The 17,116-nt window shown below is 45.2% G+C and overlaps 1 protein-coding gene across 5 annotated transcripts in view; it reads left to right on the top strand.

Moving 5' to 3' along the window:
* The window catches only part of LOC133138936 (ral GTPase-activating protein subunit beta-like), a 31,168-nt gene extending 14,341 nt beyond the window's left edge, over positions 1 to 16,827 (top strand). For 2 of the 5 annotated variants that reach the window (XM_061258088.1, XM_061258086.1), the window contains exons 13-30: positions 90 to 237; positions 773 to 837; positions 1,321 to 1,459; positions 3,749 to 3,870; positions 4,929 to 5,111; positions 5,559 to 5,710; positions 6,255 to 6,442; positions 7,507 to 7,610; positions 8,021 to 8,173; positions 8,319 to 8,528; positions 9,290 to 9,448; positions 10,062 to 10,227; positions 11,311 to 11,436; positions 12,492 to 12,634; positions 13,054 to 13,159; positions 13,484 to 13,565; positions 14,172 to 14,320; positions 14,739 to 16,827. In XM_061258088.1, the coding sequence (XP_061114072.1) occupies positions 90 to 237; positions 773 to 837; positions 1,321 to 1,459; positions 3,749 to 3,870; positions 4,929 to 5,111; positions 5,559 to 5,710; positions 6,255 to 6,442; positions 7,507 to 7,610; positions 8,021 to 8,173; positions 8,319 to 8,528; positions 9,290 to 9,448; positions 10,062 to 10,227; positions 11,311 to 11,436; positions 12,492 to 12,634; positions 13,054 to 13,159; positions 13,484 to 13,565; positions 14,172 to 14,320; positions 14,739 to 14,932 (2,589 nt within the window). In that variant the 3' untranslated portion in view covers positions 14,933 to 16,827. The remainder of the gene's footprint in view (positions 1 to 89; positions 238 to 772; positions 838 to 1,320; positions 1,460 to 3,748; positions 3,871 to 4,928; positions 5,112 to 5,558; positions 5,711 to 6,254; positions 6,443 to 7,506; positions 7,611 to 8,020; positions 8,174 to 8,318; positions 8,529 to 9,289; positions 9,449 to 10,061; positions 10,228 to 11,310; positions 11,437 to 12,491; positions 12,635 to 13,053; positions 13,160 to 13,483; positions 13,566 to 14,171; positions 14,321 to 14,738) is intronic. The other 3 variants (XM_061258091.1, XM_061258089.1, XM_061258090.1) reach the window with 3 other exon arrangements.
* Positions 16,828 to 17,116: the final 289 nt, after the last annotated feature.

The following is a 17,116-nucleotide window of genomic DNA, read 5'->3' as shown; positions in this document are numbered from 1 at the left end:
GCATTCAGTGCTGGCTTCGCGTTAAGCAGGTGATGACATAGGCATATTTACGCGGCGCTCAGATATGCAGCCATTTCCTGTTCCTGCAGGTCCTTTTGGAGGGGAAGTTCAGCAACGAGGACGGGCCCCTCCAGGACAAAGCCTTCAGCTTCCTGTCCCTCAAAGTGCGGCTCATCAAAGTCCTGATCGGGGCCCTCCAGGCCGAGACGGACCCCCACAACACGCAGATGATCCTAGGTTTGTCCATGGCTCCCGTCTGTATTGCGTGTGACCAGGACCGACTCGACTTTATCATCATCGTCGCTGATATAGAGGGGAAATAGTTTCCTGCATTGCCAAACCGTGCAATTATTGCAGTTGAAACTTCTTTACAGCTGCGCACAGGACTCGGGTTTGAAACGAGAGAGGAAATAAACCCTCACCAACGGTTATGCCCAAACCCAACAAACTAGAAAAACGTGTATAAACGAAAATGTGATTTTGTGTCATCAAATATTAATGTTGACTTCAGGCAAACCTGCTGCTTATGTGTATATATCTATGCATGTCTGTGTATGTGGTACATAGAGTTTTGCATCGTATTGGGACAGTGACACAATTTTTGCTCATCGGATATGAAGTGAAATTTTGAATATGAGGTGGAAGGTGCAGACTGTTTGGATTTGAGTGTATTTCCATCCATGTCGGATGATCTGTGTAGGAATTACATCTGTGTCTGTGTGTGTATGAGTCTGTGCGTTCCTGCATAAATGACACATAATTTTTTGTTCAGGTGCCATGCTGAACATTGTCCAGGATTCTGCCCTTTTAGAATCGATAGGGACACAGAATGAAATGGTAAGCTTTAAAAAAAAAAATGTATTGATATGAGAGATGCAGTATGTTTGCTTGGTAATGACTGTAGATGTGTATGTCTGCATGATAAAGGGCACTCACTCTGTCAGACAATTTGCCTGCTAATGGCTGCTCTGACAGTGTGTGTCCATGGTAACGGGTGCTCAGTTGGTATGTTTCCATTGTAAAGGGCGCTCAGTGGGTATGTGTCCATGGTAACGGACGCTCAGTTGGTATGTGTCCATGGTAACGGGCGCTCAGTGGGTATGTGTCCATGGCAACGGGCACTCAGTGGGTATGTGTCCATGGTAACGGGCGCTCAGTGGGTGTGTCCATGGTAACGGGCCCTCAGTGTGTATGTGTCCATGGTAACGGGCCCTCCGTGTGTATGTGTCCATGGTAACGGGCCCTCAGTGTGTATGTGTCCATGGTAACGGGTGCTCAGTGGGTATGTGTCCATGGTAACGGGCGCTCTGTTGCCTGCAGGCCAGTGTGGATGGCAGCTTCACGTCCATGAGGAGTCACAGCCGCAACAGCAGCGGTATGAGCACGGGCAGCGGGGGGAGCTCTGAGGCCACCACCCCGGAGGCAGAGCGCCCAGCACACGCCCTCCACCGAGACTACGGTAAGCCTGAGGGCAATGTGTGGCCGACAGTCACACAGTTTATAGGACTCTTTATAGGAATCTACAATCACAATCTTCATCTGAATCTACAATCACACTCTTTATAGGAATCTACAATCACACTCTTTGTAGGAATCTACTATCACACTCTTTATAGGAATCTACTATCACACTCTTTGTAGGAATCAACAATCACACTCTTCATATGAATCTACAATCACACTCTTTATATGAATCTACAATCACACTCTTTATAGGCATCTACAATCACAATCTTCTTATGAATCTACAATCACACTCTTTATAGGAATCTACAATCACACTCTTTATATGAATCTACAATCACACTCTTTATAAGAATCTACAATCACACTCTTTATAGGCATCTACAATCACAATCTTCTTATGAATCTACAATCACAGTCTATAGGAATCTACAATTACACTCTTTATAAGCAACTACAATCACACTCTTTATATGAATCTACCATTACGTGCACACTTTCATATTTTACACATATACATTCACACTTTTACACAATGTCTGTGTCTACTTGTCTATTCAACTTGTATAACCCCCTTGGTAAAACAGGAATTGCAAGTGAAAACAGGATTTGACTAAATGTTTCCTTTCCCCCAGTGAACCTGCTGAAAGTGGTATGTAGACATACAAGCTTTGGATGAAAGCTTCCTTTCATGTTTGGAGTGATGCTGTGCTGTTTGATGTGTAACAAATGGATGAATCATTCCATTGTTTTTATGTCACTCTTCACTTGCCACATTTATGAATACATTTATACCTTTGTATCTCATGTTTTGTGTGGTAGAATGCTGGAAATGATGGTAGTTTTGCTGATATTTGTAGAAGCAATTCCCAACAACAATTCAGCAGTAACATGGAAACTTCATAGAGACCTGCTCTGCTACAGAGCTGAATTATCCATTCTGGCGCCTTGTGCTTTGATTCTTAGGGAAGCTTGATTTTCAGTTATTATTGCATGCATGGACCTGAATTACGTTTTTCTTCTTTCATGATGGGATTTGTATTGTTAAGGGCACTTCTTCTAAGTCCTTTAATCGCTCTAATAAACTTGCCAAGCCTGTTTGTCCCAGAGATATGCAAATTCTGTGCATGCACATGTTGATTAAAGGAAAGAGTGAGTCTGAAATCAAAATATTGCTTCTGTTAGTTATGACTAAGACTTTTGTATTGACCATAGAGGCTGTGGACTGGAGTGTGGACTGACGTGTGGTGCTAACAATGATTTAAATGTGTGTTGTTCCGTTCTGCGGACCTTTCAATCAAGGTTTAGTTACATCATCGGATATCAAAAGGACAGTATCCTACAGCTCTCTGCAGGGTTGGGCAAACTGTAATAGAATATATTAAAGTACAGTACCACTCCCAAAAGCATATTCGCTGCAGTTAGTGGTGGAGATACAGATTGTAAGCATTGTAATTACATATGAATCCTTACCCCTCCCTGGGCCTCAATGCTGAGTTATTATTGACTGTGTGTAATTTCCATTTCTAAAGGTCTGGTTTCAAATCCGCCGTGTTGTCATACTTTTAAAGCTGTATGCATTGGGCCAGTTTCACAGACCCAGACTAAGCCTAGTCCGAGATTAAATGTAGTTCTGAATGGAGTTTCTTCGTAGAAAACCCAATTTAGTCCAGGATTAATTTGTGTTTGTGGCCCAATGAGACTCATTTGTTCGGTGCCGTGTTATTACATTTGAGAATTCATGTCTAACTCTAATGACCGAGAGCAACCCTTTCATCTTATTAAATTTGTAAAGATGTCCCTTGCCCTTTAAATTTAATCTGCAATATCATAACAAAAAAATACATAATGCTTAAATTCAAAACAGAAAGCACCATATTTCATTGTCACCCCTTCCTGCCTTCTAGTCTCTGGCCTGGATTCAAGCCCCCATTTGTCCTAAAGTAAAAGTGTTGGTATCTTTTCTTCATCTGGTTGGTTGGTGATTGCTGAATTATCCACAGTAGTTAAGGGGAGAGCTCACAAAAAAAAAAATTGTCTAAAAACTGTGTCAAGGAAATCTGTCAATTGAATCCAGGCTAGAATTAAGGACGAATTTACTGAAGCCTCACTTAAGATAAGGAACAGAGATTTATCGAGTCCTGTGTGTTTGCTATCTTTGGGGCTGAAAGCTGTGTCCGGAGGGCGGCTGTGGGGTCCCTCCGCCTCGGTCACTCGGTGGCCTCCATTGTCAAGCTGTTCTCCGTCTCCAGTTTTGCGGTTATATTGCTGCTTCTCCACACAGACATGGCTGCTGGCTTGCTCACCCAGTGCATCCACCTGGTGATCCAGAAGCTGTCCTCCCAGTGGCGTCCCGACATGGGCGTCTCCCTGGCCGCCCTGGAGCTGCTCTCCGGCCTGGCCAAGGTACATCACATTACACGTACCTTACAGGCTTCTACTGTTAGCACGCTAACACGTACCTTACAGGCTTCTACTGTTAGCACGCTAACATGTACCTTACAGGCTTCTACTGTTAGCACGCTAACACGTCCGCTCATGAGCTTCTACTGTTAGCACGCTAACACGTCCGCTCATGACCTTCTACTGTTAGCACGCTAATATGTCCGCTCATGACCTTCTACTGTTAGCACGCTAATACGTCTGCTCATAAGATTCGACTGTTAGCACGCTAACACGTCCACGCATAAGCTTTTTCTGTTAGCACGCTAATACGTCTTTTAATGGGCTTCTTCTATTAGCACACTAACGCATCCTCTAATATGCTCCTATTGTTAGCATGCTAACACATCCTCTGATGGGCTTCTACTGTTAGCATGCTAACACATTCTCAAATGGGCTGATATGTTTAGTATGCTAACACATCCTCGAATGAGCTTCTAGTGTTAGAATGCAAGCATTTCCTCTAATAGGCTTCTAGTGTTAGCACACTCACACATTCTCTAATGGGCTTCTTCTGTTAGCACGCTAAACATCCTCTAATAGGCTTCTTCTGTTAGAATGCTAACACATCCTCTTATAGGTCTCTTAACAGGAGCAGGTGTGTGTCTGGTGGATCTAGGAAGTGCTTTTGCTGGATTGTGTTTTATAATAGTTTTCTACCAGGGCTCATTTGAAAAAGATTTTTAGTTCAATTAGTCTGACTAATTGTCAACTGAAACCCAGGGCTCTATGCTTAAATTGTTTCCAAGGTCTTAATTTATCCTAAATGTCGGTCCACTGTCAGAATTATGCATCCCAATTAGACTGAAACTATTTTTCCAGCTAGCACACGTCAACTCTCAGGAGCAAATGCTCCTCAAATAAGAGCTCTGTTGAGCCCTGAAGTCTACAGCCACTAGACAGGATATTGCCCTTAACATGGATGAGTCAGAAGTGTTGAAAACTGTCAGGGGGTGGGTGGACAGACTGGCACGCAAGCGTAATGGACGGTGATGTTTCTCGTGCTTTGGCGCCCCCCTCAGGTGAAGACGGGGGTGGACTCTGGGCACGTGGTGCTGGCGTTGGGCGCAGTGTGCTCCTACATCGTGCACCAGTGCAGCCGCCCCGCCCCCCACCACTCGCGGGAGCTCCACTCCATGATCGTGGCGGCCTTCCAGTGCCTGTGTGTGTGGCTCACCGAGCATTCAGCCATGCTGGGGGAGAAGGTATGCCTGCCTCTCTCTCTCTCCCTCTCTCTCTCTCTCTCTCTCTCTCGTTCCCCCTCCCTCTCTCATTCCCTCTCCCTCTCTCTCTCTCTCTCTGTCCCTCTCTCGTTCCCTCTCCCTCTCTTATTCCCTCTCCCTCTATCTCTCTGTCCCTCTCATTCCCTCTCTCCCTCTATCTCCCTCTATCTCTCTCATTCCTTCTCCCTCTCTCATTCCCTCTCCCTCTCTCTCTCTATATCCCTCTCTCGTTCCCTCTCCCTCTCTCCCCCTCTCCCTCTCCCCCCCTCTCTCTCCCTCCCTTTCGGTCTCTCTCTCTCTGTCTCGGTCTCCCTCTGTCTCACTCTCTCCTAATTTTCAGTGATGCAGTGTGACCAATCCAGTCAGTTAGTACTAGTATAGTTTGTGTGCGCTGTGTATGTGGAAACAAAGGCTTTGTGAACCCCACAGTACTGCCTGATGGAGGTGCTGGAGATCGTGGAGCTGGGGATATCGGGGAGCAAATCCAAGGGCAGCGACCAGGAGGTGAAGCACAAAGGGGAGAAGGAGCAGAACCCCGCCTCCATGAGGGTGAAGGAGGCGGCCGAGGCCACGCTATCCTGGTGAGGACACGCCCCTTCAAACCCGTTCCAGCCAATGAGGGATCGATCATGCGCTGATGCTTGTTAATCTTTCTGTCAATGTATCTCGTGTCAGGGGCCAATGCCATTTCAATTCAGTCAATGAATTGGTGAATTAAAAAAAACCTGCAATCTTCCATTAGTTTGTTTTTTGTTAGGCTGTATCTGTTGGCCTCAGTATATAATTAATTAATAATGAATTTCTTGCATTTATGTAGCACTTTTCTCAAAGCACTTTAAAGTTAGGCAGAAACTCACCTCAGTTCCCACCAATGTGTAACACCCACCTGGGTGATGCAACGGCAGCCATTTTGCTCACCGCACTTCAGCGGGGAAGGAGAGGGAGAAAAACATTATTTAGCCAATTAAATCAGGGAGTGGCTGTGGCAGGTTGAGAGAGCCAGTTATGGAATTTAACCAGGACACCGGGGAACCCCCTGCCCTTTGCGTGAGCGTGAAGGGATCTTTAATGAGCGCAGTGAGTGGGGAAAGACGGATGTGCCCTGACTGTCGGCCTGTCCGGCAGCATCATGCAGGTCCTGGGGGCCTTCCCCTCGCCCAGCGGCCCGGCGTCCCCCTGCAGCCTGCTGAACGAGGACACGCTGATCCGCTGCTCCAGGCTGTCCGCCACCGGCCGAAACAACTTCCGCTACTTCGTCCTGGACAACTCGGTCATCCTGGCCATGCTGGAGCAGCCCCTGGGCAACGAGCAGAGTGAGTGAGTCCGGCCTGGCTCACTGAGTCAGAGTGTAGAGTCCTGTAGAGTCACTGTAGAACAGTATGAGTCCTGTAGAGTCACTGTAGAACAGTATGAGTCCTGTAGAGTCACTGTAGAACAGTATGAGTCCTGTAGAGTCACTGTAGAACAGTACAAGTCATGTAGAGTCACTGTAGAACAGTATGAGTCCTGTAGAGTCACTGTAGAACAGTACAAGTCATGTAGAGTCACTGTAGAACAGTATGAGTCCTGTAGAGTCACTGTAGAACAGTACAAGTCATGTAGAGTCACTGTAGAACAGTATGAGTCCTGTAGAGTCACTGTAGAACAGTACAAGTCATGTAGAGTCACTGTAGAACAGTACGAGTCCTGTAGAGTCACTGTAGAACGGTACAAGTCATGTAGAGTCACTGTAGAACAGGATGAGTCCTGTAGAGTCACTGTAGAACAGTACAAGTCATGTAGAGTCACTGTAGAACAGTACGAGTCCTGTAGAGTCACTGTAGAACAGTACGAGTCCTGTAGAGTCACTGTAGAACAGTACAAGTCCTGTAGAGTCAGTGTAGAACAGTACGAGTCCTGTGTAGTCACTGTAGAACAGTACGAGTCCTGTAGAGTCAGTGTAGAACAGTACGAGTCCTGTGAAGTCAGTGTAGAACAGTAAGAGTCCTGTAGAGTCAGTGTAGAACAGTACGAGTCCTGTAGAGTCAGTGTAGAACAGTACGAGTCCTGTAGAGTCAGTGTAGAACAGTATGAGTCCTGTAGAGTCACTGTAGAACAGTACGAGTCCTGTAGAGTCACTGTAGAACAGTACGAGTCCTGTAGAGTCACTGTAGAACAGTATGAGTCCTGTAGAGTCACTGTAGAACAGTATGAGTCCTGTAGAGTCACTGTAGAACAGTACAAGTCCTGTAGAGTCAGTGTGTGGAACAGTACGAGTCCTGTAGAGTCAGTGTGTGGAACAGTACGAGTCCTGTAGAGTCACTGTAGAACAGTACGAGTCCTGTGTAAAATGCTGTTGGGTTCATGTTATGAGTAAGGGCACTGTCACTCCGAGCAGACCCCTGCCCCTCTCTGACGGTGCTGATCCGCGGGTCGTCCGGCAGGCACGCTTGGACCATGCAGCTCCACCACCAGCCCAGAGCGGCACGCGCCAGCCAGAAGGTAGGAGGCTTACAGCCCCCCTCTGCTCCTCCTCCTCCTCTCCACCTGCCCCCCCGCTCATCCTCCTCTCCTCCCACCCCTCCTCTCCACTCCCTGGTCCCACTGGGTGAACCAGTCACAGATCAGCCTAGCAGGACTCCGCTGGTTTAATTACGCTTGATACGTTTGACTCGCTGGAGTTGGATAAAATTAGAATGAATTAATTAATCTTTTTAGGTTCACACTTGTTTAAACGTGGTGGTGTTATTCTTCATTTTGATAAAAGCCATCTTGAAATAACATGCCTCCTAGAAAGTTTCACACTTAAATCACTCTCTCAATCTCTATCTCTCTCCCTCCACCTCTCTCCATCTTTCTCTCTCTCTCTCTCACTCCATCGCTATCTCTCTCTCACTCGCTCTGTCTCTCAGGTGTTTGTTCCTGAGAGCCGGCCGTCCCCTCAGAATGACGTGGGAACTCACTACAATGTGAAACACCTGTCCTTCCCGGAGGAGGCTTACAACATCCCCTTTGTGAAAGCAGACGTGAGCATCCCGGACCTGGACGACATCGTCAGCAAGGAGGTGAGAGAGAGACGTACCATAAACCACCATAAAAACAACTCCGTAATACCCTCACACACGATCGGGCCCAAACCCGCTCCTCCGGTGCCCCGGGACCGATCGCGGAACAGTCCGGAAGCTAACCGCGGCCCCCGCGTGTCCACAGCTGGGGGCTCAGCACGAGCGGCTGCAGAGCCTGATGGAGCAGCAGGTGGAGTACGAGTCCGCCGTGGAGCGCCGGCGCCAGGACCTGTGGGACCGCAAGAGCTTCCCCGACCCGCACACCGACTGCAAGCCGCCCCCGCCCGCACAGGAGTTCCAGACCGCCCGGCTCTTCCTGTCCCACCTGGGCTTCCTCTCGCTCGAGGCGCTGAAGGTACGCGGGCCAGGGACCAGGGTCATGGCCCACACGTCTCCTCTATGTTCCTCTACAGACCAAGAGGAACAATGTCTGTTTCAATATTAAAAGATTGTATTCAAAATGAATGTTAAGATCTTTTATTCAAGTATTCGCCTCTGCCTCATGTCATATAACAGTATATTGCAGGCTCCAGAAATATTGGCACCCTTGACTGGTAATGCTCAAGAAATACACAATATAATTATTGAAACTCAAAAAATGTATTTCACCAAAATAAAGGTTCCATAATTATTGGCACCCCTGGTTTAGTACTCCACCACTGGCAAGGTTCGGAGCATGGAGTCTTTTCCTGTAACGCTTGGCAAGGATAAGGAACACATTTGGAGAGAGTTTGGACCATTCCTCTTTGCAGATCCTTGTCCTTCACATTCTTGGGTTTATGCATATCAACTTCCCTCTTTAGTTCAGCCCACAGGTTTTTGATTTGATCAGGCACCTGAGATTGCCATTGCAGAACATAGATTTTGTTGTCACCAAACCATTCCTGTGTGGATTTTGAAGAATGCTTTGGGTCATTGTTTTGCTGGGAAGTTTACCTACAGCCAAGCCAATTGCCTGATACTTGGTGGAATCCATAATGCAGTTGATTTTAACCAGTGCCAATTGTCAATTTTGGTCTCATTTGGTAATTTAAAGTATGATTGAACAGGTGCTGGGGGTTAGATGACCAAATTGAAGCCCAGTTATGATGGCGCTGTGTCGCTGGTCTTTTCCAGGAACCCTCCAACAGCCGGCTACCTCCTCACCTGATCGCGCTGGACTCGGCCCTGCCCGGCTTCTTTGAAGACATCGAGTACCTGGACCTGCTCCCCTGCCGCCCCTTTGACACGGTGTTCGTCTTTTACGTGAGGGCGGGGCAGAGGACCTATCAGGAGGTGAGCCAGTCATGGAGATTTACCGCCACAAGGGAAATCTTTTTCTCCTGGGACATTTTCAGGAGAAACAGAAACATTTGCTGGAGAAACTTTCTTAGCATCCTCTGTTCAAAACACTGTTCCCGAATTTCATGTCACATGAGGTGGACGCCAATGTTATTCTACATTTTATATACTCTGAGTCTGAGTCAGTCCCATTTCTGTTAAGTTAATTTAAACCTGATTCATTCATTCAAGTCCTGATCAAACATTGTGGGCAGTTTTCAATTCATTGGAGAGAAATTTCAGTTTGAGTTAAAATTGACCTCTGCCCTGATAGCCTGTTCATAGTCTGCCCTGCTCATAGTCTGCAGCCCAGCATGGGTTAGCATTAGCATTAGCATTAGAGTGTTCCCAGCTGTGTGTTGGCGTTAGAATGTTAGCATTAGCATGTTACAGTTATGGAGTCACAGTGTCGGCGTTTGGCTGCAGATCCTGAGGAACGTTGTTAGCATTAGCATGTTAGAGTTATGGAGTCAGTGTCGGCGTTTGGCTGCAGATCCTGAGGAACGTTGTTAGCATTAGCGTTAGCATGTTACAGTTATGGAGTCACAGTGTTGGCGTTTGGCTGCAGATCCTGAGGAACGTGGACTCTTCAGCCAATGTTCAGCCGCACTTCCTGGAGTTCCTGCTGTCCCTGGGCTGGCCGGTGGACGTGAGCAGACACCCGGGCTGGACGGGGAACATGGAGACCAGCTGGTCCATCAACGCCTGTGGGGACGGGGAGGTCCAGCAGCAGGGTGAGGGCAATCACCTGCAGGACACTGCTTCCCAAACTCGGGCCTGGGGGACCCTTGGTTTTTGTTCCAACCACAATTTTATCCCCGAACTTTAACAAGCTGTTCATTTTTCTTAATTTTGTGCTATTGACGTTTCAAGGGATTATTACCCTCTTAAACCACGTTGTCATGGCCATGAATAACCTCTGTCTTACATTTGATAAAAAAATGTGACCTCTTTATGTATTTGTTTGCAATATAGCACAATAAAACCATAGGAGTTTAATTATTCATGGCATGCATAGCTATGTAATAATCCCTCTGAACATGGAAGGCAAATAAGAAAAATAAACAGCTTGTTAAAGTTCTGTGTTTGTGCAATTGTGGTTGGAACAAAAACCAGCATACACAGGGGGCCCCCAGGACTGAGTTTGGGAACCATTGCTGTAGAATATAATATTACCAAGCAATTGGTAGCATTGTGAGATTCAAAGGGAAAGGTCTTAATTTGAATGAAAAGTCATAGAAAAGTCATAAACGAGACATCACAATGAAGCTGGCTTGCTCAACATGAAGAAATTAAAACCAAAATGATTACTCTGGTTTTTAGATATTATTAGCCTGTGTGTTTTGTTCTGAACACCAACACATTATTTATCGTATTTCACGCACTAAACGCACTGTCTCACTCCACTTATGTTACAGCATACATTTATTGTGTTAGCCTTTTGGCGTATTATGGCAAAAATAGTTATTTTAGCAGAACTTTGAATTTTGAAATGTCCTGCATCCTGGTTGAAAATATTAGACTAATAGGATGTAATTTAGGAAACTGTTTTTGACGTGCTTGGGTGCAAAAGAAAGCAAGATTTTCCTGCCCGAACGCAGCGGTTGTTTGTTAGCGTTTCCTGGTGCCTTGTACTGATTACAGTACAGCGCCACCTTGGAGTAATGCTGCCATTACAGTTATAAACGATAAAGGAATTTGAAGCCAGGGATTTTTGGATCAGAATTTTGTATGGAGGAAACACCCTCATGCTACTAGGGCCCATTGATTTCCTCCATTGGGCGTTCTTCAGTCCTGAAAGTTCCTCTGTGTTCCAGCAGAGGACGCTGTAGTGCTGGAGGACAGCGGAGGGGGTGTGTTCAACGGGGAGAAGAGAGTGCTGTACTACGCTGACGCCCAGACGGAAATCGCCTTCGTGGTCCCGACCTTCACCGACACATCCAGTACGTCCTTCAAACGCATCAGCTGTCACTTTGATTTGTCATCATTCATACCATACGGAGATAAATCATGAATAAATACAAAAAGGCCATCTAGAGTATAGAAGTATCAGTCCTCCAAGCAGCTTATAGAAATACGCAAATGAATCAATCAAATAGGCTCTGAACCTACAGGATATAGAAATATGGAATCTGATCATCCAGGATATGGACGCATAGATATTGATACCCCAGGATATGTTAATATACAAATAGGTCACTCATAAATATTATAGAACTAGCTCACCCAGGACATTAGATCAACTAGATCAACCAGGAAATGGTCAAAATAGAACTATATCAACCAGAACATAGAAATATAGAACGAGATCATCCCAAAAAAATGTTTTATGTGAAATGTTTGCATGAGCTAAAAGCTTCAAAGGAAATTATATTTATCTGCCCTAATGCTAACATCACTCTGCTCCCCACCAAGATGCATCTGCACAGATCTCTGACAAGGGCAATAGCCATGTTTAATGTCTACTGCATGTCAGACAATATGCTCATCACTGAGCAGATTAAGATTCAACGAAATCATAATATGAGAGAAGTGTCTAAAGCATGCTTCCACACATCACTGTCAATGACATTTTTCTGTGTAGCTAGAGCTAGGTGGCTAGCCGAGTAAACTCACTTTGTTGGTATGTCTAGGCTAATAAACTAACAGTTGTACGTTTGATAAACTATACAGATGAAATTAGAAAAAGCATGTAGGTCTCTGAATTACCGACAGAATGAGTGGTCTTTTGTCGGGATTCGTTGGATTTTAATGTAACTATTTTTGTGCAAATAATCCAAACCAAAATCAGTATTTGGCGAGCCTGTTGCCATCATAGTAGACCTGCAAAATGGCATTGAGATTGGGTTTTAACTGGATATGCCCATGATATAGATTGGGTGTATAGACCTAGATTAGCCAGAGTATAAAAATGCCCAGTACCACATTGTGCAAAAGCAGCACACTGAGGCTGGTAATCGGACTGCGCACCTAAGAATCACACTGTCCTGTTTGCCAGCAGCTGATTCGTCAGAAGACAGCGATCCCCCCATGGAGGTGGAGTCCCAGATTGACCCAGCTCCCCTTGCGCCCGGATCACTGAACCTGACGCTGGACCTCCACTCCAGCCATTCTGACAACATGGTGGGACCCTTTCCGCGGGTACGCTGAGCCACAAGGAGGCGCTGTTCCTCATATTCCCTTTTAGTCGCTGGATTAGCGGTCTTCTTTTTACAGTCTGTGCCGTAATGGGTGGTTGTGTACCAGACCTGGGTCTTATACGTAATTGTTTTGGATTTAAATACTTTTTCGTGCTCAATTGATCTTGCCTGGTGCAATTGAGCCAACCAAGAGGAGTATTTCATTGGCTTCAATACTCCTGACAAGCTCAGTAAAGCGTAGAAAAGCATTTGAATCCAAAAGAATTACATACAGTATTTGACCCAGGTCTGTTCTGTACAATTTCCTCTTCATAATTGAGAAGAGCTGATACTCTTATGTTGAGCTGTCTTATGTTGAGCGTGTCCATGTTACTGAAGTCTCAACAGAAAACTCTGGTTTCTGTCCCTGGTCTTTGTCAGAGCCCCTCTGTGAAGTCTAAGAAGCTGCCCTCGGGAAGATCGGTTCCACATCTGGGACCTGAGACCAAAGTTCTGGTGGTTTGGGTGGAGAGCTTTGATGACATCGGTAAAGGCCCGTCCGCTCCAGACTCAAATCTTCAGTTTACTTCAGTTTCCAGTCAGACCTCCTTTGTATACTGATATGTATACTGATACTGTATGTGCGATAGGCAGGAGGCTCTTTCGATGTAAACAACATTATTGCAGCAAAGCGGTATGGGGCAGAGGTTAGTGGAAGAGAGGATCTGTAATCAGAATTTGGCCATTTCAAATATCAGATTTCATAGAAATCGCTTAAGCAAATATCTGTCACTCTGTCGTTATCAAAATGAAACTGTGATATTCACTGATCTCTTTCTGTGATATTCATTAATCTTCTTCTGTATTCTAGAAAGTTTCCCCCTCTCGGATCTCCTGGCAGAGACCAGTACCGGGATGGAGTCAGCCTTGAACAACAGCACCGCCTCCTACAGGTGTTGTCCCTCTCTCAGTCTCCAGCACAGGGCCCCTAACGCTAGTCATGAAGCAATCTCAGTTATGATTGGCTGGTTAGCTCCAACTAACTGAACGCTGTCTGCCGAGTGATGGGATTTGTTCAGCTACAAGTTCGGCTGCGCTGAAGTTCAAATGCACATTTTCTTCACTGATGGTGTGGATTGTGGGACTGTGCATTTTGATACTTTTAACACCTTCAACTCCTTTATAAACCACATAATAAGGGAAATGTATGCCATAACATGGGACCTTCATATATATAAAAAAACTGTTAATGTATTTGTTAATGGTGAACTAATGTTTATCCTCTGGTTTACTAATATATGAATAGCCCTGTAACTAATACATTAGTTAGTAGTTAACTAATTAGTTAACAGATATATTAACTAATGGAAAATGTATTTCATGCTTAATGAATGTACCTGTACATCAATTAAGTAATGTTAACAACTACATTTGTTACTGCCAATTAATGTACCTTCAGTCATTAACGGTTGTCATCGTGTCACCGGGATGTAGCGAATGGGGGGGGAGACGCGTTTCCGACGGCGACCAATCTTGCCCTCTGTCTCTTTTCCGGTCAGGTCGTTCGGAGCGGAGAAAGATGTTCCGGTCCTGTTCATCCAGCCCCTGCGGACAGGCCTGTTCCGGATCCGGCTGCAGGGCGTGGCAGGGAAGCTGAGCACAGTCATCCCGCTGGTGGACGGGATGGTGGTCAGCAGGAGAGCGCTGGGTGAGTGACTTCAACCACTGAACCGCCCTGCTTTAAGGGCTGCCTGGAACGGTCAAACTCCGGGAAATGGTGGACATACCGAACATGACTCCATTCCTCAGGGGCTCTTAGTAGAGTGAGTGGGAGTGAGGTTTCAGAAACACATAAATGCGTGCAGCCACAATGACCTGTGAATCATTGGCTCTTCCAGACTTGTAAAAACTGATGGCATTGCACATTTGTACTGGATTAAAATTGCGCTTTCGGAATTCACAAAAATCTCATATCCTCCCTCAGTGAAATCCAGCTGAAATAGGGCTTCACTTTTCCCCATGAAAACCCAAATAATTTCAGCTCTAGTTAGACTATTAGGCTACTACTACTAACTGTTCATTCTGTTCTGTAGTCAGCCTTCAACAGCATGTTTTTCCCCCCCTAGGCTTCTTGGTGAGGCAGACTGTGATTAATGTGTGCTGGAGGAAGAGGCTGGAGAGCGACTCGTACAGCCCGCCGCACGTGCGCAGGAAGCACAAGATCGCCGAGATCGTGGGCCGCTACCGCAACAAGCAGCTGGAGCCCGAGTTCTACACCTCGCTCTTCCAGGAGGTTGGGGAGAAGGGCCCCAATCTGTGACCTGCAGACTTTTACACGAGCTGCGCAGACTTTACACGGGCTGCGCAGACTTTACACGGTATGCGCAGACTTTACAGCCAGTACAGTTTACATGTGCTGCGCAGACTTTACGCGGGCTGTACAGGCTTACAAAGGTTGCTAGGGCCTTACGCAACCCGCGCAGACCTTTAACGAGACACTTTTTATACAGAATGTGACCTGTGGAGAGGCAGATTTTACACGATCTGTGCAGAGATAATATGAACTGCGCAGATGTTTACAGACAGCGCTTTACACAGACTGCACATACTTTTTTAAATTCAAATCAGCATTTAACCATGACGTAATTTGAAGGAAAGGTTTACAAATCAAAAAGTTGATACTGTTAACCCCCCCTCACCCCCCACCCCACCCCCGGTGCAATGGGACTGAACTGGAACCTCATCGTTTTCTTCCTTTCTTTTCTAAAATGACACAAGGGGCATCCTGTTGGACACTCACACACCCCAACTCTACCATACAGATAATCAACACAATACTGGTGTATATTTCCATCTATATTTAGTTAGTTTGTGGTGAACGGAAAAGCTCTGTTTCAAGTAGTTATGTAGACCCTTTCAATACCCCCCCATCCACAAACAAATCCCTGGCACAGTCTGGAATTTAAATTTCTGTATTCTCAGGTAGTTTACGTCTTTTTTTTAATGTGTTCGCATTTGTTTTTGTGTTTAATGCACTTCAACGGTCTGACCTCTAGTGTAGGCATTAATATTGCTAATTTTAGGCCATGTTCACCGGCTTCCATTTTGGCTCCGTTTGGTCTTGCACTGAAAAAGTTGGCATTTTATTTTGAAGAGCAATGTCTTATAAAAAGTCATTTGAAAATGGCGCGGCCCAAGTGACACAGACCCCCCCCCCCATGCCCCACACCGCCAGTATGGCTTCTTTTGCACATGGATTTGGGTTGTCCACTGGTTTTGGGAACGAGCAGCCAACTGCCCTCTCTTCGTCCACTCCCCTACATTCCTCCGGAGGTCAAAGTCTGCACGCGGTGAATATCTCGAGAAAAGAGTTCCTGTCTTTAACCCAGTGGGATTTTGACTTTAGCATTGGATTTTTTTTACTCTGTTCTTTGTCTTTGTCTACCCGTTTTTCTTTAGTTTTTATTGTGTATGTTTTAATGGAAGTAATGGCTTCTTCCTCCTTCACTTCCTGGTTACGTCTGTGATCGACTTACTGAGCCATTAAAATACCTGCTAGTGCAGTTTCATTACATTTGGCCTCTTAATATTACTTTTTACATTGGATTATTCTTAATCAGACAACCAAACACCTTTACCTGGTGTCGATTTAAACTCTTAAAAAAAAAACTTTTAAATCTCATTTTTGCCATGATTATATTTTAGTATTTCTTTTAATAAGTTAATAAGTTGGTGTTATTTACTCAATAACCCAAATCCTTCTACTTACTAAGGAATTATGTTAATAAAGATTATAGGTCTATTTAGGAGATACATTTTTATCTTTTATTATGTTGAAATAAAAAGCTATGTGAAACTTGATGCATTTGTTCCTGCCTCTTGAAAAAACCACTGGAAGATGAAGATTTCTAGAACAGCATGCTGGAAATTGCAGCGTTCAATCTCAATTTCGACTCAGCCAAAACTTGATGTTCAGTTTTCCTCTCACAACCTTTTTTCGTTCCATGTAAATAAGGAAATTTGAACTCTAGTTGTATGGAAATGGAGGACAATATGTACATATGAATTTGTGACGTATATTTCTGTTGTCTGTCCACAAGGAGAGGGAGAAAAGACTTGTGTTTGTATTTTTGCCAGTCACGTGTCCAAAATAAACACATTGGATATTGAATGTAACACATGAATTAAATAAAACATTTTTGAGAATGTCTCATACATAGCTGTGCTGTGTGGATTTGTATTTTGACTGCCTATGTTCAAGCCCAGACAAAGCATTGCAGCCAGTTGGCAAAATAAGTGTGATGGATATTGCATGCTTTGTCGTCGTGAGGCACGGCGATGAGAAATTCTGCCTTGAAGTCGGTGTAAAACGTGCTACCAATATTCCTGTGTACTTGGGAAAGATGAGTGGCGGCAGTATAACTCCAACCACAAGGTGGTGTCGCAGCCCACCAAAAACTTACTTTGACACTAACAATAAGCAGTGAAACGGACTGCTCGCCAC

Source organism: Conger conger, chromosome 10, assembly GCF_963514075.1.
Source record: "Conger conger chromosome 10, fConCon1.1, whole genome shotgun sequence".
NCBI classification, from domain to species: domain Eukaryota; kingdom Metazoa; phylum Chordata; class Actinopteri; order Anguilliformes; family Congridae; genus Conger; species Conger conger.
Note: the sequence above shows the minus strand (reverse complement) of the source record. Positions and strands in the feature narration are given on the sequence as shown.